This window comes from Neophocaena asiaeorientalis, unplaced genomic scaffold (genome assembly GCF_003031525.2).
Source record: "Neophocaena asiaeorientalis asiaeorientalis breed wild unplaced genomic scaffold, Neophocaena_asiaeorientalis_V1.1 scaffold69, whole genome shotgun sequence".
NCBI classification, from domain to species: domain Eukaryota; kingdom Metazoa; phylum Chordata; class Mammalia; order Artiodactyla; family Phocoenidae; genus Neophocaena; species Neophocaena asiaeorientalis.
The window spans coordinates 5,852,955-5,879,681 of NW_020174373.1; the positions used below are offsets into that span (position 1 = coordinate 5,852,955).

The 26,727-nt window shown below is 49.4% G+C and overlaps 1 protein-coding gene across 1 annotated transcript in view; it reads left to right on the forward strand.

The window, feature by feature from the left end:
* LOC112407131 (protein Shroom2-like) overlaps window positions 1-26,727 on the forward strand; it is a 131,329-nt gene that overhangs the window by 64,451 nt on the left and 40,151 nt on the right. Inside the window, exons 3-4 of the mRNA XM_024756307.1 lie at window positions 10,003-10,154; window positions 24,606-24,737. Coding sequence (XP_024612075.1) covers window positions 10,003-10,154; window positions 24,606-24,737 — 284 coding nt within the window. The remainder of the gene's footprint in view (window positions 1-10,002; window positions 10,155-24,605; window positions 24,738-26,727) is intronic.

Below are 26,727 nucleotides of genomic sequence, written 5' to 3' on the forward strand. Positions count from 1 at the left end.
CCCTGAGTAGTATCCGGAGACGCTTGGGTTGTTCTGACTTGGCGTTGGGGACGCTGCTGACACCTAGTGGGTGGGGACCGAGAATGCCGCTCCTCAGTGTGTGACGGCCGCCACCCAGAGCACAGGGCCATCCAGCCCTGGTATTGGAGGGGAAGCCCTGGTATTGGATGTCTGTAGCGCCGTGGCGGGGAAGGGCGGTGCGGTACCCCATCGTACCCCATCGTTGGGCTATGCCGTGTTTTGTCTGCTGGACATTTGGGTGGTTTCTGTGTTTTAGCTGGTGTGGTCGATGCCAGTATGGTCATTCTTGTATGGGCCTCTTGGTGAACATACCTGCACAGGGTTGACTTGAAGGTTATTCTCTCTGTTTCTGCAAGTGGTTGATCTGTGCATCCGCCCTGTACACAAGAGTTGCAGGGGTTAGAAGCGGGCCAAGTGTCCATCGACAGGCGAAAGGATAAGGAAAATGTGGCATACACATACGATGGAATATTAGCGTTAGAGAAGTGTGATCACGTGGGTGAACCTCAAGCGCTGTAACTGGACACAGAAGGGCAATCCTGTATGATTCCACTTACACAGGGTATCCTCAGGAGTCAAGTTCATGGAAACACAAAGCAGAATGGTTGTTGCCAGGGGCCGGGGAGATGCTTGATGGATACGGAGCTGTGCAAGGTGAAGTTCTAGGGATCGGTTACACACAATGTAATTATAGGGAACACTGCTGAGCTGTACATTTAAAAACAGTTGATGGTAAATTTTCTGTGGCGTTTTTAAACCACGCTTTTAAAAAACAAGAATTACAGGTGCTCCTTGCCAAGCTGCTTTCCTTCAGGTGTCCTGGTGTCTTCGTGGTTGCACTGCGCTCCTTTGCAGCTCGTGGGACCCACCCTGCCTCTTCTTCTCCGAGGTACGCTCGTTCGCTCGGGGCAGCAGAGGCGCAGTGGGTGTTACAGGGTGACAGGAGTTTGAGCTTACATAAATGTGGGAGAGGGTCCGTAAGGGAGGCCTGGGGGATCCTGGATGGAAGGAGTGCCTCTGAGAAGCCACGCCCAGCCGGCCTGGGGAGCTGGCCGGGAGGGTGCCTCCATGCAGCCACCTGTACGTGGCCCTGGGCCAGGCATCTCCTCGTAGGAAGACAGGGGATGCAGAGCAATGGGGTGTAAGGGAAGCTGGAGGCTGCCGGGCTCTTCTGCATCGCTTCCGCCTTCTATCCTTGGACAGATGCTCCTTTGGACCCAATCTAAACCAACCGTACAGGGATAGAGATTCTAGAAAACGTAGTTCCTGTGTTAACCAAGAGGACCCAGAGCTGTGCCTGTTATAAACACCTGACCTGTGCATGCAGCATACATTTCAAAGGGCCGTCTGGGGAGATGGGGCATGTGTCCTTTTTTCCCCTTTGCTTCATTGCAAAGCCACAGTATATAAACCATGACATCTTTTAAAGAGGTATTTGTGTCTTAGCCTGAGAACTTAAGTACCACTTAAATCATGTTTTCTGTTTTTTTTAATGTGAGAAATGTGGTCTGGGTTTCCATGAACATAATCCACTTAGGTGAAACTTTTGTAAAACACTCCATGTGTAAATGGCGACTTGCTGTATTTTAGAAGTTTTTTGTAAGGCTATAGTAGCTAATCAAGGGAAAAAGAAACTTTAAATTAGGTTGAGAATAACCAGTAAGAACATCTAGGATAACTGAGCTTCGGGATTTACTTTTCCCCCAAACAATGTTACTTGAAAGGACTTAGAAACCACTCTACCTAAATAGCTTGGAGTATTGTAAATGAAGCGGTCTCCCTTTACCACTTCAACGTCTGGTTTCCCCGTGTTAATGATCAGGAATGGGGATCATTTGTCACTGAACTTGAGAGTCCAGGAACCTAGCCTGTGCTGTAGTCCTGATTGGAACACCAGCAAATTACAAGTAAAACGATTTGTAAACATACTTGTATAATACTTCTCAATTTACAAAATATTTTCATAATTGTCTCACTTTTATTCCCCTGTTGGTCCCGGGTTGTAAGACAACCAACTCTTACCACCCTTGTTTTGGGCGACAGAATTGAGGCGAAGAAAAATCAAATGACTTCCTTCGGGTTGTGTAGTGAAGTGGTCGAGGTGAGAGTCCTCGATCCATCACCCCTCATCTCTGTGAAACCTTGCCCGATACCCCTCCCCGTACCCTGTGGTTTGACTCTTCCCTCCCCTGTGCCACCGGGGCCCACGAGTGCCTTCCTTGCTGTGCTTGTCACATGGAATTTATATCCGTCAGGGTCCAGTTGGGAGGCAGAAAGCGCATAGTAATTGGAACAGGGCCTGCATAATAGGAAACAGGATTCCGCAAACTGGCCACATAGCAAAACACCCCTTATGTCTTGTCTGTCTGTCCGGCAAGGTTGAGCAGTTACCATAGGGACCGGAAGGCCCCGCAAAGCCTAAAATATTTACCATACGGCTCTTGAAGGAGAAGTTTGCCAGCCCCTGGTGTAAAGGATTACTAACTATATTAGCAGATTATTACTTATTGTCAACTTACTGAGTCACGATGAGCTAGGAACTCCTCCGGGGTAGTGAGAGCTTTAAAAGAGTGCAGGAGTAGCAGGTGTAAGGACCAGCCACTGCCTCTAGGGCTGAGGCACATAACCTATAAGGGAGGAGAAAGGAGGTGTGCGACTGCCCCCCTTCTTACTGCCCTCCCTTCCCCCAGTCTGAGATTCAGATCTGCATGGCATGGGTGTGACAGCAAAGTCACTGAGCCCCTCGGGCTAGCTGACAGACAGGAAGCTGCCCGTGCAGAACCTGGCAGGTGGCCAGGGAGCTGGCTGGCATGCTAGTGGAACCCCTGGGAAGCCGTCCGAGGGCATGCTTCTAAAACTGGCCGGGAAGCTGCCCACTGGAGTGCTCGTGGAACTTGGCTGTGGAGCCGCGGTGGATTCAGCCACTGCCTTGTCCACAGGAGGAGGCAGAGAGGACAGCAGCCCCTCCAGCGCCCGCTCCTGAGGACCCTTGCAGAGGTGCCAGCCCACGAAGGAGGGCTATCCTCAGGTCCTGCCCCAGTATCACCGCTCGCTCGGGCAGCGACGGGTGGTTTGCACTTAAGAGGCTAGCTGGCGTGGTGTTGAAATGGGTCGTTCGCACACCTTGCTCCTTCTGGATTGTAACTTACCAGGCAGGGGTGTTCGGAAAATGCTCCCTGAATGTTGCTCTCCAGAAACTGTCCCTTGCACGGGTTGGCCCGTGTTCTCTAGAGTGCTGTGCTCTGCTGAGGCTCTGGAGTCTGCAGGGTCCCGAGGCCGCTAGACCTTTGCCCCATCTGGAGAAGAGGCACATACCTTGGGCTTTATCCTGCCCGGGGGAGGCCGTGGCCCCTTGGCTCCGAACGAACGCTCCTCGCGGGGTTCTCTTCTGCAGCCAGCCTGGGGTCCGAGCTGCCACTGCTGACCCCCTGTTGCAAGTTCCCTCCCCTCTCTGTTTCTTAAAACCTCTCCCTGAGCAGCAAGGTTCTTGTCTGTGTCTGTTTGGATTTGCGGTTGCTCAGTGCAGCCTCCACTGCCTCTGGGTCTTCACACATCTCATTGACCTGCTCAGCCCCTCAGCCTGGTTCTGTCGCCTTGTCGGGGCCACACCTGCGTTCGTCTTGGGGTGGCATGTGATCCAGCGTTCGCTTTAGCCGTGAGTGGCAGGCGTGTGTTAGAATCTTCAGAGCAGACCCTCGTGTTCTTACGCACGGGACTGAATACTGACGTGCTCATCTGAATCCGAATGTACGAGGCGGGTTTTGGTTTCTTAGGATTTTTTGCATGTGGGGGTAGTTATCATTTTTCTTGCTTTTTGATACGTTTTTTTTTGTCAACCATGAGGAAAGCAGTTTTCTTCCCTAGTTGATATTTTATTGGTTGTTTTGAGGATCGGTACACACACGGTTCAATTTGTACTTCCTTCCTAGTGTATGTAGGAACTGAGGAACTAAGAAACCACGTCGTTTTGATGCTTTTCTAAACAGGTGTTCCACTGGCTTTCTGGCTTAAAATGTGGAAACAACTTTTCCTTAAGAGGATATCAAGTATGAATACCTTCAAATGTTGACAGGCTGTGACGTCATAGCCCCCCCAACGTTGAGTATCACAGCACCACACGCTCGGATTTCCATGTTTTTCATGGCGCGGTCATGGCGCATTATTAGGGAAACTGGAGTGTCATGACCGGGGACAGGAGGGGCCAAGATCAAGAAGTGGTTTTCTTTAGGAAGTAATTATACTAAAAAACATAGGCGTACAGGTAATTTTATTTTTATTTTTTTAACTTATTTTTTTGTTTTGTTTTGTTTGTTTTTGCGGTACGCGGGCCTCTCACTGTTGCAGCCTCTCCCGTTGCGTAGCACAGGCTCCGGACGCGCAGGCGCAGCGGCCATCATGGCTCACGGGCCCAGCCGCTCCGCGGCATGTGGGATCCTCCCTGACCGGGGCCCGAACCCGCGTCCCCTGCATCGGCAGGCGGACTCTCCACCGCTGCGCCACCAGGGAAGCCCTAACTTCTTATTTTATATCGGAGTATAGTTGATTAACAATGTTGCATTCATTTCAGATGTACAACAGAGTGATTCAGTTATACGGTATATATGTATCTGTTCTTTTCTAAATTCTTCTCTCAGTTAGGTTGTTACAGGATATTGAGCTGAGTTCCCTGTGCTACACAGTAGGTCCTTGTTGGTTATCCATTTTAAATACAGCAGCGTGTATCTGTCAGTCCCAATCTCCCTAACTATCCCTCCCCCCATCCCCTTGGTAACCATAAGTTCGTTCTCTAAGTCTATGGGTCTGTTTCTGCCTTTTGTAGCATTTTTAAAATATTCCACATATAAGCGATATTGTACGATATTTCTCTTGGTCTGTCTGACTTCACTCAGTATGACAATCTGTAGGTCCATCCGTGTTGCTGCAAATGGCATTATTTCGTTCTTTTTAATGGCTGAGTAATATTCCATTGTGTGTGTGTGTGTGTGTGTGTGTGTGTACACACACGCACACACACCACATCTTCTTTATCCTTTCCTCTGTTGATGGACGTTTAGGTTGCTTCCGTGTCTTGGCTATTGTAAACAGTGCTGCAGTGAACACTGCAGTGCACATATCCTTTTGGACCATGTTTTTCTCCGGGTATCCTGTTCAAGACCTATTACGTGCGTGACTGCGTCTCCAAAGTGCCATTGAGTATGCTTTGTGTTGTCAGGTTAAAGAAAACTACCCCTCATGGAATGTTAAGCTGAATTCATTATCCCACCCTTCCCTGGTTGGACCAAAAAATAACCAACGAACAATTTCACCTCTTCAGAAAGCGTTTATACTCCAGATATGGGGTGAGATGGGATTTCCTTCTTAAGCATGTTTCCAGAGCTACTGCGAAGCTTGAATTCCCCAAATAGTCGATAAAAACACTCCTCGGGATGTACAAGAAGGGAGACAGGGACCCGTGACTGATGGTATGTTCACGTCTTAACACTTGAGAGGTTTTTGGTTTTCGATGGGCTTCTCGGTTACCGGAGATGCACTCTCCGATTAGTTCACAATTTGATACTTTTCCTGGATGCGTCAGCTCTCTTTTCCGAAACAAGGGAGCTCAAGGAGAATGAGTTAAAATAGTTCAATGAAGCAGACTAAGGAGGTGATGTCAGTGATTGTCCTGGCTCACAAAAGGCAGTGCTTTCTCATGGCTTGTTCTCCAGACAGCAAAGCTTTCTTTGAGATAGTCATAACGGATTAATCACGGGTGTGATTCATGGCCTTTGAAATATGATACAGGACTTAACACATTCTTCCTCCTTTGGTTTTGGTCTCTGGGTGTCGCGATTTTCCACATCAGTCCCGCTCAACGTCTGAGCGCCCCCGGCCGACCCCTTTCCTGTGGCCCTTGACGTCCAGCATCGATTCGGTCCTTAGACCTTCCTTCCCAGTGTCTGGAGCGCTTGCTTACGTTAGTGTTCTCTGCCCTGTGTTGGTTTGAGCCCTTGGTTTCTGTCCAGTACAGGGACAGAACCCGCCACCTTCTGTTCTCGGGCAGAAGAAATTCTTTTCGCGTCAACCTCCAGGATGAAGCTGACAGACGCGTTTGCTGGAATAAGAAGGTCGCTCCCCTGCTTCCGTGCTGGCCTTCGGGGGCCCCCACTGCCTCCAGGATATCATGCCAGATTCCGACTCAAGGTCAAGCTCCTCATCTTCCTCTTTCTGCCCTTATCTTCAAACGCTCCCCAGCCAGAGCTCTGCGCTGGGCCAGGCTGACATTCCTCAGACCGGCCCGGCTTCCTGCCTCTGCCCCGTCTTCACATGCAGACCCCCCTGTGGAATGTCCGCCCCCATCCATGCCACCCCTTTCAAGTTGCCCTTCGTGGGCCTCTCTCTTCGTGAAGTCTTTCATCTCCAGCCCCGAGGCCAAGCGAGCCCGGCCCCTCGCGCCCCTGCTTCCCTGATGTGGTTCCTTCCCACGGGAGTCCCGGCTCCCAGGAGAATCAAGGTTCTCCGGCCTCCGTGGATGTCATCCTTGATCAGCTGTAACTAACATCCGTTGGATGAAATACAAAAACTTTGTTCCAACGAGACTTCCATTGACTTTTTTTCCCCCGCTGCTGTTTCCAGATAAAGTGTTTCCATAAGAACAGCAAGGAAATCTGCACATCTGGGGACACTTGAGTCTTAATTGAGGCCCTAAACAGGAGTTTTCCAATGCCAGTGAACACTCAGACCAGAATATTTGACCTGGCATGTGAACGTGGGACGTTGCTTCTGCCCGTGGCACACGGACAGGCATCATGGGTGTGGAGTCATTTGTTCTTGTGTGCCTGTCTTTTTGTAAAGGGACTTTTCTTCTGAGCTACAGCGAGCGGCACTGAGAACTTTGCCCGGTGGCTCTGGGACAGGACTGCCCTGTTTGTGGCTCTCGCGTGCTGCAGATGTCAGGCACTTCCCTCTGCCAGCGGCAAGGCCAAGCGCTCTCTTGACTACAAGGCAGGGGACGGTGACAGAACGATCCTGAGTGTCTGTAATGTGTGATACACTGTACAGTCCTGGCAGGCAGAGTCCATAAGTATCCTGTGAGACTAGAGCCAACTTCAGGTTTGCTCTCTACCAAGTTCAAGCCTAATTAATTCTTCCTAATGGGAGAAGTTTGATGGGGTCAAGAGTACAGACTGGAGGTTTTCAAAACGTCTCCTTTTACACCTGTTTTCTCCATGAGCACAATAAACGTCAAACAGACGGTTTGTCTTGGCGAGGAAGCCAGGCGGGGAGAATTCCCCAGCTTCTGTGTCTCCCAAGCCCAGAGCCGTCTTTGCTGGGAATGTAGGTAGAGTGTGGTCGGGACGGCGCAGGTGGACACTTCAGGGTGCGGTCTTCACTGGTGCAGGAGGAGCTTGGGAAGTCTTTGCGGATGAGGGGAAGCAACACGATGTCATCAAACTTCGATGCCAGCGCTTGGAGACAGTCTCGCAGAACTTGTGCATCCAGGGGTTTGTGGGAACGAGACTGAAAAACCCAGCGGGTCGCGGCTGAGTCACACGGGTTGCCTCCAGGACGTCCTGCCTTGGAAAGCTGTCCTAAGGCCCTTGCAAGTTCCTTGGTCATAGTTGTCTTGCCTGAAGAGTTTTCTTGTGAAGCTGAAATTCAGAGAGGCATCATCGCAAGGAGAGGGATGCACGTACACGCGCTACCCTCGCTTCTCGCCAGCTCTGCGCGTGTTTGCTCGTTTGGGCTTTTGTGACTCTCACCCCCTCTTTGTTCGCTTCCTGCACCTTCACCCACCCGTCTTCTTCCAGGTTTCTCCGTGTTGGGGCCCCAGGGTTCTGTCCTCAGCTCTTGGTGGGTCTGTTTTCTGTGTAGGACGCCTCCATCCCCGTCCCTCCAGTTTTTAAATTCCTTCCGCTGCTGGTCACCCCGTGAGCAGGCCACCTCTCCCCGGGTCCCCTCCCCTCCCCTCAGGCAGCCGCCCACCGATCCTCCGCCTGGACGGCCCTTTGGCCTCCCACCCGGGGCGCGCCAAAACGGAAACTCCCCACCACGTAACCTTCACCGTGGCCATGTGTGGCTGAGTGTGTAATCTTGGTGGGGTGGAAACTTATTTACGATCTGTCATCATGTCAGGATAAAAGTTGTCTAGACTTTGAAACCGGTTGTTGACCCAATGGTTCGCTTCATAGTTTAGCTAGGAGTGCTCATTTTATTTATGCCGTGGACTTGCAATGAATAATTGCTTTATTAACCTAGGAAAAGTTCAGCTGTCCTTGGGATCGGGCGGAGACTTCAGGAAAGTACCACGTGGTTTCAGAGCTGAGCCTGTAAGTTGCCTCGTTTCCAGCTTTGTAACTACCAGGGGAGAAACATATACGGCTTTAGTGCTTTGTGAGGTTCGGAACGGACTTTTAGGTTAGTCCTGGCAAACAGAGCAGCGAACTTCCTAACCCATACACCTCTGTGCCTATAAGCATTCATCTTTTTCACTAGTTTTCCTAGCACTTTGTAAAAATAATGGCTTTTCGGTGTGAAACGGGGGTTGGCAGCTTTTTTTTAATAACAAGCCAAGTAGTAAATATTTTTGGCTTTGTGGGTCAGACTATTCTATTCTCTCCTGTAGCAGTGTATAAACAAAGAGCTCTGGTTTTCATTTACAAAAAAAAAAAAGCAGCTGGCTGGATTTGACTCATGGGCCACAGTTTGCCAAGCGCTAGTACAGAAAGCAGGTTGGTTAATCGATGGATTATTTGGTGCTGAGTTGGATTATTACTGTATAGGGAAGATGAGGGTGAGGATTTAAAGATTAAGATTCCTCAGGATAAAAATCATAAAATGCTTTTAAGGAGTCGGTCAATACACATTCATACATCCGTGTTTAACACTGAGTAGGGAGTATTTTACATACCCAGCGTGGTGTAATAATCTAGGACTGTAAGGAAAGGAATCAGATACTAAGCGTCAGCAAGGATGTGGAGAAACTGGAGCCCTCGGATGCAGAATGTAAAATGGTGCAGCTGCTTTAGAAGGCAGTCTGGCAGGTCCTCACAATGTTCGCCGTAGCTACCGTACGACCCTGCCATTCCACTCCTACGTGTACACCCAAGGGAAATGAAGATGCACGCGCAAGCACAAACTTGTACACCAGTGCTCACGGCAGCATTAGTAGCCAAAAAGGAAAAACAGCTTCAATACCCATCACCGATGAACGGATAAATAAAATGTGGTCGGTCCACACAATGGAGCTTCCTTCAGCCATAAAAACGAATGAAGCTCTGACGTAGGCTACGACATGGATGCACCTTGAAAACCTGAGTGAAAGAAGCCAGACACAGAAGGCCACCTATTGTATGATTTTGTTTATATGAAATATCCAGGATAGGCAAACCCTAGACGCAGAGAGCAGACGCATGGTTGCCAGGGGCTGGAAGCATCGGGAAGTGACCGCTGACAGGCACGAACGAGGTTTCTTCTGGGGTTAGGAAACCGTTCTAAAATGGGTGGTGGTGGTGGCTGGACAACTCTGTGAATATACTAACAAGCCACTCATTTATCTTTATATGGGTGAATTGTGTGCTATCTGAATTATATCTAAATACAGCTGTTACGGAAATAACTAGGTGCAGGATTAATCTATGAGAAATAACTAGTAAATAATAATTTTTTTTAAAAATCCATCATTATTTTTTGGAGGAAGGAGATCCAGAAGGTGAATCGGTATTTCTGGCTCTGCGATTTCTGGTGTGTTTCTGAGAGCTCGTGCGCTTTCCCGCCCCTCCGTGAATGGTAGACCTTGCGGAGGCAGACCAGGTGAGGGATGCATCCCTGGTCTCCCGCTGGGAATCAGGGCCCAGGTGGATCCCTTCACCCCTGGGTTGTCCTGAAGCCAGTCTGAGAAAACCTGTGGGTGGCATGTGTCACGGGCATGTTGTATTCCTGGCCAAGTCCTGGGGACTTGTTTGCTTGTTCAAGAGGCTCACAGGACACACTTCTGTGTTGCAGATCGAAGAAGGAAGCAAAGCCGCGGCAGTGGACAAGTTGTTGGCCGGAGATGAGATCGTTGGCATCAACGACATCAGTCTGTCGGGGTTTAGACAGGAAGCGATTTGCCTGGTGAAGGGGTCGCATAAGACCCTGAAGCTGGTGGTGAAAAGGTAAGACCTGGGCCTCGTGCCTTGTTTACAAAGAGAGAGGAGCGGGACAGTGAAACCTGGAGTCTATTGGCTGCGCCGTGTCACTGTGGCAATCATGATTTGGACTTAAGTCGCACGCGTGTGTGTGTGTACGTGCATGTATACTTAAGAATCTATCTCTTGGCCAAGGATGAATCCAACATCAAAAATTTTAAACATTCTTTCTTTTCTTAAAATTAATTTTTATTGGAGTATAGTTGATTTACAGTGTTGTGTTAGTTTCTGCTATACAGCAAAATGAATCAGCTATACATATACAGATGTCCACTCTTTTTTAGATTCTATTCCCATGTAGGTCATTACAAAGTTTTTTTCCAATAGTTGTTTATCTTGGCTGCGCTGGGTCTTAGTTGTGGCACTCAGGGTCTTCATTGCAGCACGTGGCATCTTTAGTTGCGGCATGTGGACTTGTAGTTGTGGCATGCATTCAGGATCTAGTTCCCCAGCCAGAGATCGAACACAGGCCCCCTGCATTGGGAGTGTGCAGTCTTGCCCACTGGACCACCAGGGAAGTTCCCTACAAAGTATCGAGTAGAGTTCCCTGTGCTATACAGTAGGTTCTTAAAAGATTTCTTCTTTTATTACTGTTGACTGTTAATTTTGATGTAAGTGATTTTGAATACTTAAATCTTATTCTTGGCAACATGTTGGTGGTTTTCTGGCAGTGAGGAAACGGCTTATGCTCCAAATGATGAAATGTCATTGCCTGTGTTTTACACAAGGTGGCGGGCTACCAGGTTTTGGGGTTTTATGCTAAAATGTGATGCATATAGACTTACAGGTCAGCTAGCAGGTGTTTCCAGTGCTGTGCTGAGGTCTGAGGGGAGCAAGTGCATATTCCAAGAAAGGAGATTGTGGATAGGAGTTGGGATGATTTGAAGGGGTCAGAAAGTGAAGTTGGGCACGTGATGCGTTTACACACAGGCACTAGAACGGTACTACGAGGCAGCATGGAGGTGTTGTGTGACTTTCTTTTTTTTTGGCCACGCTGCACAGCTTGTGGGAATCTTAGTTCCCCAACCAGGGACCAGGAATCGAACCTGTGCCCCCTGAAGTGGAAGTGCTGAGTCTTAACCCCTGGACCGCCAGGGAATTCCGGTGACTGGTTTCATATAGAAATAATTCTCGACCTTGTGTTCTACAGTTGGCTAATTCATAGTAAAGTGTTGACGTGCCCCTTTTAGCAGAATTAGTGCAGTCTTTCCAAGGTTGGCTGTAAATTTTATTTTACTTTTTAAAAATTTATTTATTTATTTATTGTTTATTTTTGCTTGCATTGGGTCTTTGTTGCTGTGTGCGGGTTTTCTCTAGTTGCGGCGAGCAGGGGCTGCTCTTCGTTGCGGTGCATGGGCTTCTCACTGTGGTGGCTTCTCTTGCTGCAGAGCATGGACCCTAGGCGCGTGGGCTTCAGTAGTTGTGGCACACAGGCTTCAGCAGTTGTGGCTCGCGGACTCTAGAGCACAGGCTCAGTAGCTGTGGCACACAGGCTTAGTTGCTCCGCGGCATGTGGGATCTTCCTGGACCAGGGCTCGAACCCGTGTCCCCTGCATTGGCAGGCGGATTTTTAACCACTGCGCCACCAGGGAAGCCTGGCTGTATATTTTAAAAAGTAAATTGACTCAAGGCCTTCAGTTTTTGGTACAGACTTGAAGACATATCCCTGTGGACTTTTTATGTATTTTTTTTTTTTTTTTTGGTACATGGGCCTCTCACTGTTGTGGCCTCTCCCATTGCGGAGCACAGGCTCCGGATGCGCAGGCTCAGCGGCCATGGTTCACGGGCCCAGCCGCTCCGCGGCATGTGGGATCTTCCCGGACCGGGGCATGAACCCGTGTCCCCTGCATCAGCAGGCGGACTCTCAACCACTGTGCCACCAGGGAAGCCCTATGTATTTATTTTTGAGGGACCAAAATAGCATCCAAGGAGGAGGTTCAGAAACGAAGAAGGAAAATATTTCATCCTTTGCCATATTAATGTAGCAGCCTCATTTCTCAGTGGAATAGGCTGTCCTCCTTGTAAATCAGAAAACTGAAGTCTCAGAATGGCCATTTTGGAGACTTCTGGGGGAGCAAGGGACAGGACGGGTGCCATCATGGTGTATAATTTCTTTGAGGTCACCTTATTAAGCCTCCTAAGGCAGGACGTGTGAAGTTCTCACAGGATTCCGTTAGACTTGGTGGAGCGCTGGTGATGGTGAGGGACACTTGACCCACACAGGGGAGACAGCGGTTATAAACCACCACCTGAAATGTCTCCTTTGCGGGGCTGCCCGAGCCCCCAGAACACACAGACGGCTCGTTGGCTTACTGTCCATCTCCCCGCACTGGGAAAACACTGGCTTAGTTGACGCAGTGAGCAAACCGTCTCGCCAGTTTGCGGCTCCTTATTGCACTGCCCGATGCGCAAGGGCAAATGAAGGGCTTGGACTTACTGAATCGAATTGAACTGCACCGGGACGGGCATCATTGGAGGGCCTCATGGGGATGCTGACACTGAGGTGCTCATTCAGTAAAACCTGTCAGTGTGACATCGGCCAGCCCAGGGGAGGCAGCAGCGAATAAAACCGAGCCAGTGACACATCCTGGGGGACGGAATCAGGATGCGTGAATATTTTCACCGGTTGCATCTCACAAGGTAAAAATGAAATGTTGGTCTATGTCAGGTCTTATTCTAGGGTCCAAAAAAAGAGAAAGCAGGTGTGTAATAAATTGGTGTAGTAACAGCAGCTGTAAAGAAGGGAATTTGCACCCCAGTAGAAAGTTGGATGAGAGACGCTCATAGGCAGTTTCTAATATGAGAAATGCACATAGGAAACAAGTGTTTAAAAAGACATTTAACTAGGGATCGACAAGTTTACTTACAAACTAGGTTTTGATTCTCCAACTGGCCGAGATCTAATGGAATAGCAATGCCCGTTGGTGCTGAGTTGTGGGGAAACAAGTGCTTATTAGATGTAATGCTGGTGAGACTTTCTGGTAAGCGGTTTGGCAACATGTGTCAAAAGGCCTGTTTTGGACTCAGAATTTCATTTCTTGGATCCTAGATATTCAGCAAAAGGAAATGACTGAAGTGAATTAGGGACCATCCATACTGCAGAGTGCTGCCATTATAAATGGTGTCAGCCAAATGAACTTATCTACGAAACAGAAACAGACTCCCAGACACAGAGCACAGACTGGTGGTTGCCAAAGGCAGGTGGGGGGTGGAGGAGGGGTGCATTGGGAGGTTGGGATTAGCAGATGCAAACTATTATATATGGAATGGGTAAACAACAGGGTCCTGCTGTAGAGCACAGGGAACTCTAGTCAGCAGCCTGTGACAGACCGTAATGGAATAGAATATGAAATAATATATATACGTGTGTATAACTGAGTCTCTGCTGTACAGCAGAAATGAACACATTATCAATCTATACGTCAATAAAAGTTTTTAAAAAGAATACAAGTGCTACTACAAAATTTAAAAATGGTGTCAGTGGGCTTCCCTGGTGGCACAGTGGTTAAGAATCCGCCTGCCAATGCAAGGGACACGGGTTCGAGCCCTGGTCCGGGAAGAATCCCACATGCCGCGCGGAGCAACTAAGCCCGTGCGCCACAGCTACTGAGCCTGCGCGCTAGAGCCCGCGAGCCACGACTACTGAAGCCTGCACGCCTTGAGCCTGTGCTTTGCAACGGGAGAGGCCACCGCGGTGAGAAGCCCGCGCCCCGCAGAGGGGACTGAGAAAGCCCGCGCGCAGCGACGAAGACCCAACACAGCCAAAAATAAATAAATAAAATAAATTTATGGGAAAAACAAAATGGTGTCAGTATTTCGTGACATGGAAAGATGCCCTTCAAAGTCCAGTTGAGTGGAACACATACAAGCAGTTATAGAGCTGTGTAGGCCCCATGAAAAAAAGTTTTAATTTTTAATTGTCGTAAAATACACATAACAAAACTTACCATCTTATCCATTAAGTGCACAGTCTAAGTGTATTACTTCTCTGATGATAAATATGTCGAGCCCGTTGCACTTTTAAAGAGGAGAGGCCTTTGGGGTTCCGTGTGATCTGTTCACAGGACTCAGCAGGAGGTTTGGTCCCCAGGAAGCGGTCAGCTGTGCTCTGTTCTGGGAGGTGCCCCTAGCAGGCTCTGTTTATTGCTCTGTGATCAAGACAGACAGGATCACCCTAAGGGGTGGGTGTTGGAATGCCGGCCACAGTTACTCCAAGAGTGACTTTTTATTCCACATTTATGAGTACTCAGAGTACCCCGTGGGCGTGGGACAACATTCACTTTGGAACGGGAACTGGGTGGGATACATCAGCCTTTCTCCCAAGCCCTCTCATCTTCCCATTTTGCCGCTCCGGAGAGCGGCCGTGTCAGTACTCATCTCTTAGGTTTCCTTTTAGAAGCAGGTACCTCCTTATGTGTTACATGTGAAAATGGGGGTTGGTCCAGGGTGAGTGCTCTGAGTCGAGATTTCTCCTGACCCCGTGCGGCTCCACGGTCTGGATACTCTGCTCTGTGTCTAGCAGGTCCTCTGTGTGTGGACATAAACGGTGCTTCCGGGGTACAGCAGACGGTGCTGCGGTGTGATGCTTTAGTACCCGAGACCGCATACATGTGCATATAGGCCGTCCTGATCCATTCCTAGTGTGGGAGGTTTTGAGGCAGAAAGTACCGTGCATCGTGAAGTCTGTTTTTGTTGGCTTTGTGGATGTGATAGGTGACCGATGCTTTTACCGTTTAAATGGGCATTTCTGTCATTATGACCGAGGTTGGGCATCATTCCATGTGTTCAGAAGCTTTTTTTTTTTTTTTTTTGAATTCGAGGAACATAGTTAAGGATCTAAAACCCGGATGATGTGAGTTCTGTGCGGAGTACACACCCTGAGAACTGGGGGTAGAAGGAGAGAGAAGGCCTGGGGGCCTGGCCCGTTCGCCGTGGAGCTGACTGTGTATCCAACAGACTTGTGGGGAGACCGATCATACTTTGGCTGTGAAGTTGATGGGAGCCCTGCTGTAGAATCCCGCATACCCGGTTTCCCTTTAAGTGAGGGGTGTGCAGGACGATTATCTAGTTTAGATAGAGCTTAATATTCTAAGTAACACATATAACCCAATATAAAACCAAACCAAGCAGTTTGTCCGAATGTTTTTTTTTCCAAACACACTGTTAAAAACAAACTTAGGTGTTTTTAAATTTTTTAAAGGTAATTTTGGATTAAATTTTAATACTATGTGGGTATTATTTTTGCCTATTAGAAAAGTCTGAAATGGTGGTTTTGCCTAGAAATATGAATAAAATTCTACAAAACGGTTAATTAGTCACTACTAGGATCTGTTGATGTCATCTGGCACATGGTGAATTACGGTTGTAAGTACTGAAGGTGCACATAATAAGGAGTTTTAAAACTCCATATGGGGCTTCCCTGGTGGCGCAGTGGTTGAGAGTCCGCCTGCCGATGCAGGGGACGCGGGTTCGTGCCCCGGTCCGGGAAGATCCCACGTGCCGCGGAGCGGCTGGGCCCGTGAGCCATGGCCGCTGAGCCTGCGCGTCCGGAGCCTGTGCTCCGCAATGGGAGAGGCCACGGCGGTGAGAGGCCCGCGTACCGCAAAAAAAAAAAAAAAGAAAGAAAAAAACTCCATACTAACTTACCATTTACCTTATTACAAAGGCACCAGTGAGTGCTTTTAACATGATTTCTCTTAAATCGGTGACGTTTTCTTCTCTATCTAAATCTCACCATTCTCGTGTTTCTTTATCCCTAGGCAACCACTAATCTGACTTGTATCTCAGAGATTAGTTAGCATTTTCTAACTAGTGTTACATGTAGAGCTCCAAAATGGATCACGTACTCTTTTTATATATATACATAAATTTATTTATTTATTTACTTCTGGCTGCGTTGGGTCTTTGTTGCTGCACGTGGGTTTTCTCTAGTTGCGGCGAGCTGGGGCTACTCTTCGTTGCGGTGCGCGGGCTTCTCATTGTGGTGGCTTCTCTTGTTGCGGAGCATGGGCTCTAGGTGCGCGGGCTTCAGTAGTTGTGGCGTGTGGGCTCGGTAGCTGTGGCTCGCGGGCTCTAGAGCGCAGGCTCAGTAGTTGTGGCGCACAGGCTTAGTTGCTCCGCGGCATGTGGGATCTTCCCGGACCAGGGCTCGAACCCGTGTCCCCTGCACTGGCAGGCGGATTCTTAACCACTGCGCCACCAGGGAAGCCCTGGGTCATGTACTCTTTAAAAAAAAAAAAAAAGTGTTTAGTTTATGAAGGCACTCTGTAGTTAATTCATAAACTGAGCCACCAACACATCAGTATCAAATGTTGCCCTACCTGCGGATCACCAAATGATAAATGAGCTGCCTGAACCCTCAACTACCTGCCCAGCCCAGGCACCTTAAGAAAGCGTGGCTTTTCTGACGAAGATTGAAAACAGCTGAGGGTGAGAGTGGCCAGCGCAGGCTTGGTTTTTCTCGGAGGTTCTGGGAAGAGGCGTGTACGCGCCTCGGTGTGAAACACCTACCCGTGGCTTTATGAACAAAGTGGGCGTCGTGCATCACTTCCTGATGCCCTCCCGCTGGTGACAGCTGCTGGGTGTGCTTGTCTTCAGCCTGTGCGGCGAGCAGGGCACCCGGCGGCCAGGCGAGGGTGGTGGCGGGCTGACTTCACGAGGCGGTGGCGTCCGGTTTCACGGGGCATGGGCACCGCGTATCTTGTCATCGTTTAGAAGCCGGGACTGGGCGAGCGCGATGCCTTAGGAGACAAGGACCCAGATCACTGTCTCTCCCCAGCCACGTTTCTTTCCCAGACAGCTGAGAGCCAGCACTTCCCTCCCAGCGTTGTGTCGGCTGGAAACAAAGCAGGGTAACAGGAAGCCCCACCGGGTGCACACATGTTCTCCTTTGAGATGTCCAGGTGGTATCCTGGCGTCTGCCCGGGAGTCAGCGGAACCGGGGCACCAGCAGGGGCAGCCTGGCCGTGCCTCCCGGGCACTTTGTCCTTCCCTCTTTGTTCGGCCAAGGAAGTGCTGCTTGCAGGAAAGTGTGGGAGGATGTGGTAACCTCTTCTTCTGTGTCTGTTTCTCTGTGTACTTGTCGCCTGCACTTTCTTCCCCCGTGTCGGCCCCTCCCTGGAGGTCCTGATGGGCAGGTGTGGGATGGATCTCGGCGCCGGTATTTCCCTGAGGGCCACAGGCTGGTTTGCTGGGTGGCCGCAGTGCTCATACCACTGGCTTAAGCAAATGTGCTTGGAAAAGGTTAAGACCCGAAACTGGGTCACTCGAGGCCTTTTCCTGATTAACGCAGGTGTCGGTAAGCCCCTTGCTGTGGGAGACGTGCTGAAGTAGGGGACGCTTCTCGCCCGGTGCTGGGTTAAGGCTGTTGCCGTCCGATGCCGTAAAATGCTCACTAAAAGCTCTGTGTGCACAGCACCGGGATACCATCCACTGTCCTCCGTTCACAGGGAAGTGGGTACCATACGTTCAGCTCCTAAAACGTACATGGAATTTCAAACACCGTAGGGAACATGTCTCTTAACTGTCAGGCCATGAATTATATTGTATAGCTTGTGATGACTCTTTTGGTCTTCCTTCCAAATGTATATGGTAATATTAGTCTTGTCTACAGTGAACTTCGCCTGCCACTTCGTCGTTCGTGGCACTCTTGAGCCGTCCACTGCTGCGAGCAGTTTTTATGCCAGAGCCACGTTATGCATAGGGTTGACGTATGTTTCCTGCCTCTTTGCCGGAGGCCTTAAACCCTTCCGTGACTCTGCTTACGTCCGCTAAGCTTGCCTTCGGGAGGAGATTAACACCCAAGGATGGAGGTTCGCTGCAGGAGGCCGTAAGGGACGGCCACATGGGGTGGCGTGGCGACACATCTGAAGAAAGGAGGTGTCTGGTCTAGTGACGGCACCCACGCCTGCTAGGAGCAAGTTTCTTGCCCCGTGCGTGGGTTTCTGGACGTCACTGAGTTGCAGTGGGTTCTACACCAAGCCAGTGTCGTGCCGGGCTCCCCTCTGCTGCTGGCTCCTTGGAGCTGTCCTAGGGCAGGTGGCTCTGTGCGTGGCCCCAACATTGATGAGCGCAGGTGTTCCTGAAGCAGCAAGAGGAGAGGGATGGATAGGACATCAGCAGGTTGTATCCCTCCTGCTTTTCCCTCCTCCCCCTTCCTCTCCTTCCCCGCCCCACCAAGAGCTCTTCCTGGGGCAGAAACTGTGTGTTCCCACAGAGGGTGTCTGTCTTACTGGGGATGCTGGTGGGTGTTGCTTTTGGAGGGTGGTCTGAGATTGATCGTTCAAATTTCAGGGGAAAAGTGTCTGTTTTGAGCATTTGCGGGATTTGTTCCTGTTTGTTCCTGTGCTTATTTTCTTCTTAAAACAGAGTAGACCCAGAGGTTTATCCTGGACAGATGCCGATGCGTTTGGGCTGTTTGCCATTCTTGTTTTTATGAAATAAAATCAGGGGGGAAAAAAGCCACATAGAGCAGAATTGTTTTATTTGGGGAAAGATTGCTTCTATTCAGATGTAGATTTAGTGTATGGCTTAACCAACTTAATCAGTTGACTCTCTAGGTGACATGTTTCATATTCTAAGCCAAGTAGAGAGTGGTAAACAGTTATGATTTTGTTTTTCCTTAGAAGGCATGCGAGTGATGTTGATATAATTTAGTTTAGAAACGCTGGTGGTTTCTAATATATTAAGGCAGGCAGAGAACGTTTCACGTACTTTTGTTTTTATACCCTGACGTATAAGACTCTGTTGCTAATCCTTAGGGCTACTCGTACTTGGTTATGTTAGTGGTTGCACATTTGAGTGTCTGGGGTGTCTTTACCGAAAAATCCATCTGTTTAAATGTAGCCAAGAAGCTGCATCGGTGCCTTTCTGAAAACTGGGGACATGCACCGTGACCTCGGGTGGTTTGGACAAAGCGTTTTTAGTATGGGTAGTGCTGGGTGAGACAGTCCCCTTCACCCCCCTTTGCAAAAGTTAACGGAAAAATAGCCAGGCCATTTGGGTCTGCTCCAGTTCTGCCTGCGTTCATTGTGTGACATTTCTACGCGGTCTTTCCTGCTAATGCACCTGGGGAACGCCAGAGGCCGAGACAGGCGTGCACTTGCCCTTGCTGGAAGACAGATAAGGGGTGCCCCGGCCTCGTGGGGCGGAACCCTGATGCTTTTATCCCGTGTGAATGCTGCTACACGGCCCTGGCATTGGTTTAAAATGCAGCTTTGATGTCTTGTATCAGTTTCAGCTATTTAGGTCATTTGGGAATTTTCCTCTTTACCTCTTTCGCCTCGTGTATAAAGGCAGGAGCTCCTGGACTCTTATCCCGGTTTATCAAGTGTGATGTCACCACCCACAGCATCGTGTTGTCAGATCAGTGCCCGGGAAAACAACTCCGCCATTCACAGAGTGGTCTGACCTCTGTTTTTATTCATTCACGTAATGTACGTTGGAAGCGCTCCAGCCAGGCGGCTGAAGTCGTACCCATAGGTCCTGCCCTCGGGGCGCTGGCAGCTGAGGGGGCTGATGGGCATGGACAGGAAAAGCTCTGACAAGTGGTGGCTCTGGCAGAAGGAGGGAGGGCTGGAGCAGAGCTCAGCAGTCAGGCTGTCCTTTGAAGGCTGAGCCAGGTTTGAGACACAGACGTGGACCTAAGTCAGTGATGCCGGGACCTCCTAAAGAGGCTGGCAGAGCGGATGGGGGAAGGGAGGAAGGGGTAGCTCGGGGCTAGAGCGGCGAGTCTCAGACCTGAGCTTGCCTCTGAATGACCTTGAGGGCTTGTGCAAACACAGCCATCCCGGCGATGCCAGTGCCACCTGGCCCGGGCTTTGCTCCGTGGCAGTTGGGAGCAGCTGAGGGCGGTGGGGTGAGGGCAGGAGCTGCCAGAGCTGAGTTGCAGGGAGACTGGTGTGGTAGAAGGTAGAGACAGCTCGGGAGAGGGAGAGGCCGGTCAGCATCTGTCCTCTAGAGGCTTGACCGGCACAGGAAGGAAGCAGCAGCTCAGGGCAGGCTTCATTTTGTGTCTGTAGGGGGGTGCTTTTTATGTGTGTGTTTCACTTTTAAAGAACAAAAAGGCTGTTTGCAGTTGTCGCCCTCCTCCAGCCCAGTATCTCGAGGGCCTGTACCCTCTATAGGCCTGTCCCTCGGGGCCTCTGCACACCCTCCCTCCGTAAGCTTCTGGGGGCTCCTTGCCTGGAACTCACCCCCGTCACCCGCAGGACTCACTGGGAAGCATTTGAGGAACTTTCCAGCCTTCCCTTTATCTGGAAGGCCCCTCCCCACGGCCGCCCCCCTTGACGCTTGCTTCTAAGATGCCCCAAGCATCACTGTTGGTTTTATTTTCCCCGAGGATGTCGCCTGCAGCCAACACACCCTGTGGTGCCCCCCTCACAGTATCCCGCCGGGCCCTTCCCGTTGGCTTCCCAGCCTGCAGGCCTGGTACTGTCAGCACCCCCCGCGCTCGTGGGGACCACATGCGGACTGCGTTTATTTTCTGAGGCAGCGCCTGTTGGCTGCACTTGGAAACGTTAGGAAAATAATCCGGCGTTCACGTGATTTTTTTTTTTTTTTTGAGGGACTTCTGCTCTTTCTCTGAATGAGAAACATTTCATTGAAGCCCTTATTTTAATAATTTCTTTTTAAAAATGAATTTTCTGTATCTAGATCCATTCTTAACTTTCATTGGTATCCTAGCATTTTTTATATTTGAGATCTACACCCCTTCCCTTCAAAAAAAAAAAAAAGGCTACCTAGCACAAAAAATTATTTTTCGAAATTGAAGTAAATTTAGATTAATTTTGGTGTGCACCTTTAGGGAAAGGTTTCAGAGAACCCTCACTAGGGCGAATAATTTGATTTGGAAGCCAGAAAACCCGGTGTTAATAGTCAGCAGCATTGCTTTTCAGTATTTATGTGGAAGGAATATTATGCCATATTAAAAATGACGTTTTGGAAAAGTGACAGTGGCCTGGAGATTCAATGCTCACCAAACCAGGCGGGCTGCAGAGAGAAAGGGCCCCGCCAAGTCTGCACGATGCTCTCAGCCGTCTGAAACGGGGAAAGAAATGCAGAGATGTTACCCACCGTTCATCTTCAGATTACGGGTTATCCTCCTTTACTGTCTTAATCGCATTTCAATTTTTAAATGTTCCATGTTTTCTACAATATGCCTATTCTTTAAGCTTTCCGAGCAGCAGTGGCCGTTTGAATGAAAAGGCTTTCTTCCCTGTACACTGGGGTGACCATGGTAGTGGCTGTTAGTCTCCCGGGGGCGTGACTCGGACTCAGCCCTGTTGCGTTTCCGGAGCTGGCAGGGCTGTGCAGCTGCGCGCCCAGGAGGGGCCAGCACCCGCACCCCGGCCGGGTCACGGCTGTTTCCTCCCTGGCATCGCTGACCACACTGCCTTGCGCAGAAGCGTGGCCTTGGATGTCTCTGGGCTGAGCCGTGCCGTCCTTCTTCCTCCCGGAAGGGGCGTCCTTGCTGGTCTCCCCAGCCGAGCTGGCTTGTGTCTGACTGCGTGGCCTGCGGAGGGGGCGTTCCTTTCACAGCTCTCCCTTCTTTTCGTGTTTGATGTCTGTGGGGGGGCTGGTCCAGCTGTAGCAGACATAGCAGACGTCCCGCCCGCCAGGACAGGAAGGTTCGGGTGTGGTTGGCTGCATACCTGCTGTGTGTGCCTTTCCTTCCGACACGCGTGGCCCCCTGAGGGGGCAGGGCGGTTAACCCCTAACCAGGTACCACCAGGTACCACGTGGTCCGAGTTCTCCGAGGCCCTCACATCGGGGCACCTTGCCCACCTGTTTTGGCACAGCCTGTGGCCTGTGCACCCCTCATGGCCCCAGACTTCCAGGGACCCGGGTGGTTTAAAGCCACCTGGAGTGCGTATCTTGCGTGGGAAGCAACACCATCTCGCTGTTGAAACGAGCGCCTTAAATCGGCCCCTGCCTTTTCTGTTCCATCTGGGAACGCTAGGTGGCGCCAGAGCGTTCGGTCCCCAGAGCTTTCCTGCCCAGCGTGGTTACGGGCTTTGTGGTGGAGAGACCAGCCCTCAGCCACATGTCCTCCTCCTTTCATCAGCAGAATCCAGTTTTAAACATCAGAAACTGCCTGAACCTTCCTCGATTCCCAGATACGTTCACTGTGCTCTAGGAAAGTCTGAGGACCTGACGAGAGCCACATACGTAGGAAAATTTCAGTCTCCCCAGGAGCCATGGTTCCTCACTTAGAGCTTCTAGGTACCACCCTTTTCACTGTGTTTTCCTTTTTTTTTTAAAGCTCCAATTAGTACCGTAACTGTTGACTGTGTCTCCTCGAAGTAGAGGCATATATCTGTGTACAGGCATACCTTGCTTTGTTGTGTTTTTTGTTTGTTTGTTTTACAAATGGAAGGTTGTAGCAACCCTGTGGCAAGCAAGTCTGTTGGCAGCATTTTTGCAACAGCACTGGCTCACTTTGTGTCTCACAGTTTGGTAGTCCTCACAGTATTTCAGACTTTTCCACTATCATATTTGTTACGGTGATCAGTGATCTTTGATGTTACTAATATTATTACTAGGGCTCAGATAATAGTGTTTTTCAGCAATAAAGTCTTTTAAAATTAAGGTATGTACATTGTGTTTTTGTAGGCATGATGCTATCGCACACTTGGTGGACTGTAGTATAGTGTAAACATAGCTTTTATATGCACTGGGAAACCAAAAAGTTCACGTGACTAGCTTTATTACAATGTTCACTTTATTGTGGTGGTCTGGAACCCAGCTTGAAACATCTCCAAGGTCTGCCTGTATTATCCTTTAAAATAAGAGGAGAAACATTTACTCTTCTGAAAGAGCACGACTGCCCCAGTAAACCAGCTGGTTCCCCACTCATTCCAATTACAGAGTTGAAATATGTTACCACAAAGTGTAAGGCGTTTTCTTTTCCAAGCCTCTTTTTCCTTTGCCTGCAGTTTGTCTAGTTTGTTTCCTTCATTAATTACCTGTAAAGGAAGATGACAGACGTTACGGATATTATAGCACAGGAAAAGCCATCTGAAAATGAAATTCACGTGGCCAGAACCTTCCTTAGGAGGATTTTGAGAAACTTTATGAGGTACAGTTTTGGTTTTACAATCCCTTTACTTCTGTGGTGTGATGAATTCGTCTGTTTTATGCTTTAGCTCGTGGGAAACTATCAAAAAGTCAACACCTTCCACATTTTGCCACCCGTGTATTTTTCCTCGTTTCTGAGTCATCAGAAGGTTTATGTTATAAATGCTTTCTGGGTTTTCTTTAATATTCGTTGTTGCATAATATTCTTTAATGTTTTTGCCTGTTGGAAGAATGTTTGATCCCCATCAGGTACTTAGAGGCTCAGTTGAACCCTTTCTCCGATCTCGATTGGGCTGTAAAGTGTCCTTGGTGAGGCTAGATCCGTCTTAAATTGCAGGAGGGGGCTTCCCTGGTGGCGCAGTGGTTGAGAGTCCATTTGCCAATTCAGGGGACGTGGGTTCGTGCCCCGGTCCGGCAGGATCCATCATGCCGCGGAGCGGCTGGGCCCGTGAGCCATGATGACCGCTGCGCCTGCGCATCCGGAACCTGTGCTCCGCAATGGGAGAGGCCACAACAGTGAGAGGCCCGCGTACCGCAAAAAAAAAAAAAAAAAAAATATTGCAGGAGGAGGGGCGAGCATGGGCCATGTGCTCCTGCAGCAGCTTTAACCCGGGAGGCCCTGTGATGTTCCTACGTCGGCTGCAGGGATGTCCAACTGGACATGCTGTTTCACACCTGGGCAGGTGTGGTCAAAAACCAAATAAGCCACCCACGGATGGTGGGGACGGTGGAGGGGGGCAGGGAAGGCTCCTGCCACGTTCAGAAGCCCTGGCAGGAATGGACTGGAGCCTGTTGGTCTTAGGGCGTGGTGATTCCCATGACAGGAGCCCTTAGATGACTTCGGACGCTCTGGGAGGCTCAGAGGAATACGTGTCCACCAGTCCCCGTTAACTGCAGGATAGCTGTGTTCACTTAGTGAAGTGAGTGAATAAATAAATGCAGTCACAACTCCGCGGGACCCAGCTCAAGCTTTTTTGCAGCCCAGTGCCTTTTCCTCAAACAGGCTAAGGGCGTGTGCAAAGTTGTACTGACACCGGACAGACAGAAGATGCTGCTGTGTCTTGGGGATGGGACAGCGGGGGTCGTGGGCAAGATTCATGCACTTACTTAGAATAAATTTGGAAGCCTAAGGGCTGGTTCACATTCTGGGGCCTGTGATTCTCGCCCGGGGATGTTCTCCGGTAACGAACCTGTACAAAGAGCGTCGGTGCCCGGATGCAGTGGGAAGCACCTGACAGCGATGCAGTAAGTCACCCAGGAATCGTTTCTGCCTCCCACTCCTTTCTTGGCCTGAAGTTGTCCATGGTGTGAAGTCCCTGAATCATCTGCATCCTTTTTCAGGAGGAATGAGCTGAGCTGGAGGCCGCACTCCTGGCACGTCACCAAGTTCTCCGACAGCCACCCCGAGACATCGGCATCTCCATTCCCCTCTACCAGCTCCTGCCCCTTGTGGCCAGGCCAGCACCACGCCAGGTAGGCACGCCTTTCCCGCCGGGATGGGAAGCTGGTTTCACTTTCTGCCATACTCATGACTTCCCTGCCTTGTTGTAATTGTGCATTTCTCACTTTATTTTAGTTTTTGTTGAGGTACAGTTAATTTACTATATTATTCATTTCCGGTGTACAACATAGGGATGCAAAATTTCTATAGCTTATACTCCATTTAAAGGTATCATAAAGTATTGTCTCCGTTCTCTGTGCTGTACAGTATATCCTTGTAGCTTATTTATTTTATAGCTTATACCTCTCCCTCCCCTACCCCTATCTTGCCCCGTCGCCCTTCCCTCTCCCCACTGGGAACCACAAATTTGTTCTCTACGTCTGTGAGTCTGCTTCTGTTCTGTTATATTCATTTGTTTATTTTTTTAGGTTCCACATATAACTGATATCATACAGTATTTGTCTTTCTCTGTCTGACTTAGTTCATTAAGCGTAATACCCCTCTAGGCCCATCCATGTTGATGCAAGTGGCAAAATTTCATTCTTTTTTATGGCTGAGCAGTATTCCATTGTGTGTGTGTGTGTGTGTGTGTGTGTGTGTGTGTGTGTGTGTGTATAATATATACCAATCTTCTCCTTGTAAATAATGCTGCTCTGAACATTGGGGTGCATGTATCTTTTCAAATCAGTGTTCTCATTTTCTTTGGGTATATACTCAGGAGTGAAATTGCTAGATCATAGGGTAGTCCTATTTTTAGTTTTTTGAGGAACCTCCATACCGTTTTCCACAGTGGCTGCACCAGTTTACATTCCCACCAACAGTGAACAAGTGTTCCTTTTTCTCTACATCCTCACCAGCAGTTGTTATTTGTTGTCTTTTTGATGGTGTGAGGTGATACCTCATTGTGGTTCTGATTTGCATTTCTCTGATTAGTGATGTTGAGCACTTTCCATGTGCCATCTATATGTCTCCTTTGGAAAAATGTCTGTTCAGGTCTTCTGCACATTTTTAAATCAGGTTTGTTTTTTTAGATATTGAGTTGGATGGGCTGTTTATATATTTTGCATATTAACCCCTCATTGGTCATACCATTTGCAAATATCTTCTCCCATTCAGTAGGTTGTCTTTTCATTTTGTCGATGGTTTCCTTTCCTCTGAAAAAAAAAAGGCCTTTAATTTTCGGGATTTCCATGGTGGCGCAGTGGTTAAGAATCCGCCTGCCAGTGCAGGGGACACGGGTTCGAGCCCTGGTCCGGGAAGATCCCACATGCAGTGGAGCAACTCAGCCTGTGTGCCACAATTGCTGAGCCTACGCTCTAGAGCCCGCAAGCCACAACTGCTGAAGCCCACGTGCCTAGAGCCTGTGCTCCACAACAAGAGAAGCCACCACAATAAGAAGCCCGTGTACCACAATGAAGAGTAGCTCCTGCTCACCGCAACTAGAGAAAGCCTGCGTGCAGCAACAAAGACCCAACACAGCCATAATTAATTAATTTTTTTTTTTAAAGAGCCTTTAGGGCTTCCCTGGTGGCGCAGTGGTTGAGAGTCCGCCTGCCGATGCAGGGGACACGGGTTCGTGCCCCGGTCCGGGAAGATCCCACATGCCGTGGAGCGGCTGGGCCCGTGAGCCATGGCCGCTGAGCCTGCGCGTCCGGAGCCTGTGCTCCGCAACGGGAGAGGCCACAGCAGTGAGAGGCCCGCGTACCGCAAAAAAAAAAAAAAAAAGCCTTTACTTTTAATTAGGTCCCATTTGTGTATTTTTGCTTTTCTTTCTTTTGTCTTAGGAGACAGATCCAAAAAAATATTGCTACAGTTTATATCAGAGAGTGTTCTGCCTATGTTTTCCTCTAGGAGTTTTATGGTTTCTGGTCTTAAATTTAGGTCTTTAATCCATTTTGAGTTTATTTTTGTGTATGGTGTTAGGGAGTGTTCTAATTCATTCTTTTACATGTAGCTGTCCAGTTTTCCCAGCACCACTTATTGAAGAGGCTGTCTTTTCTCCACTGTATATTCTTGCCTCCT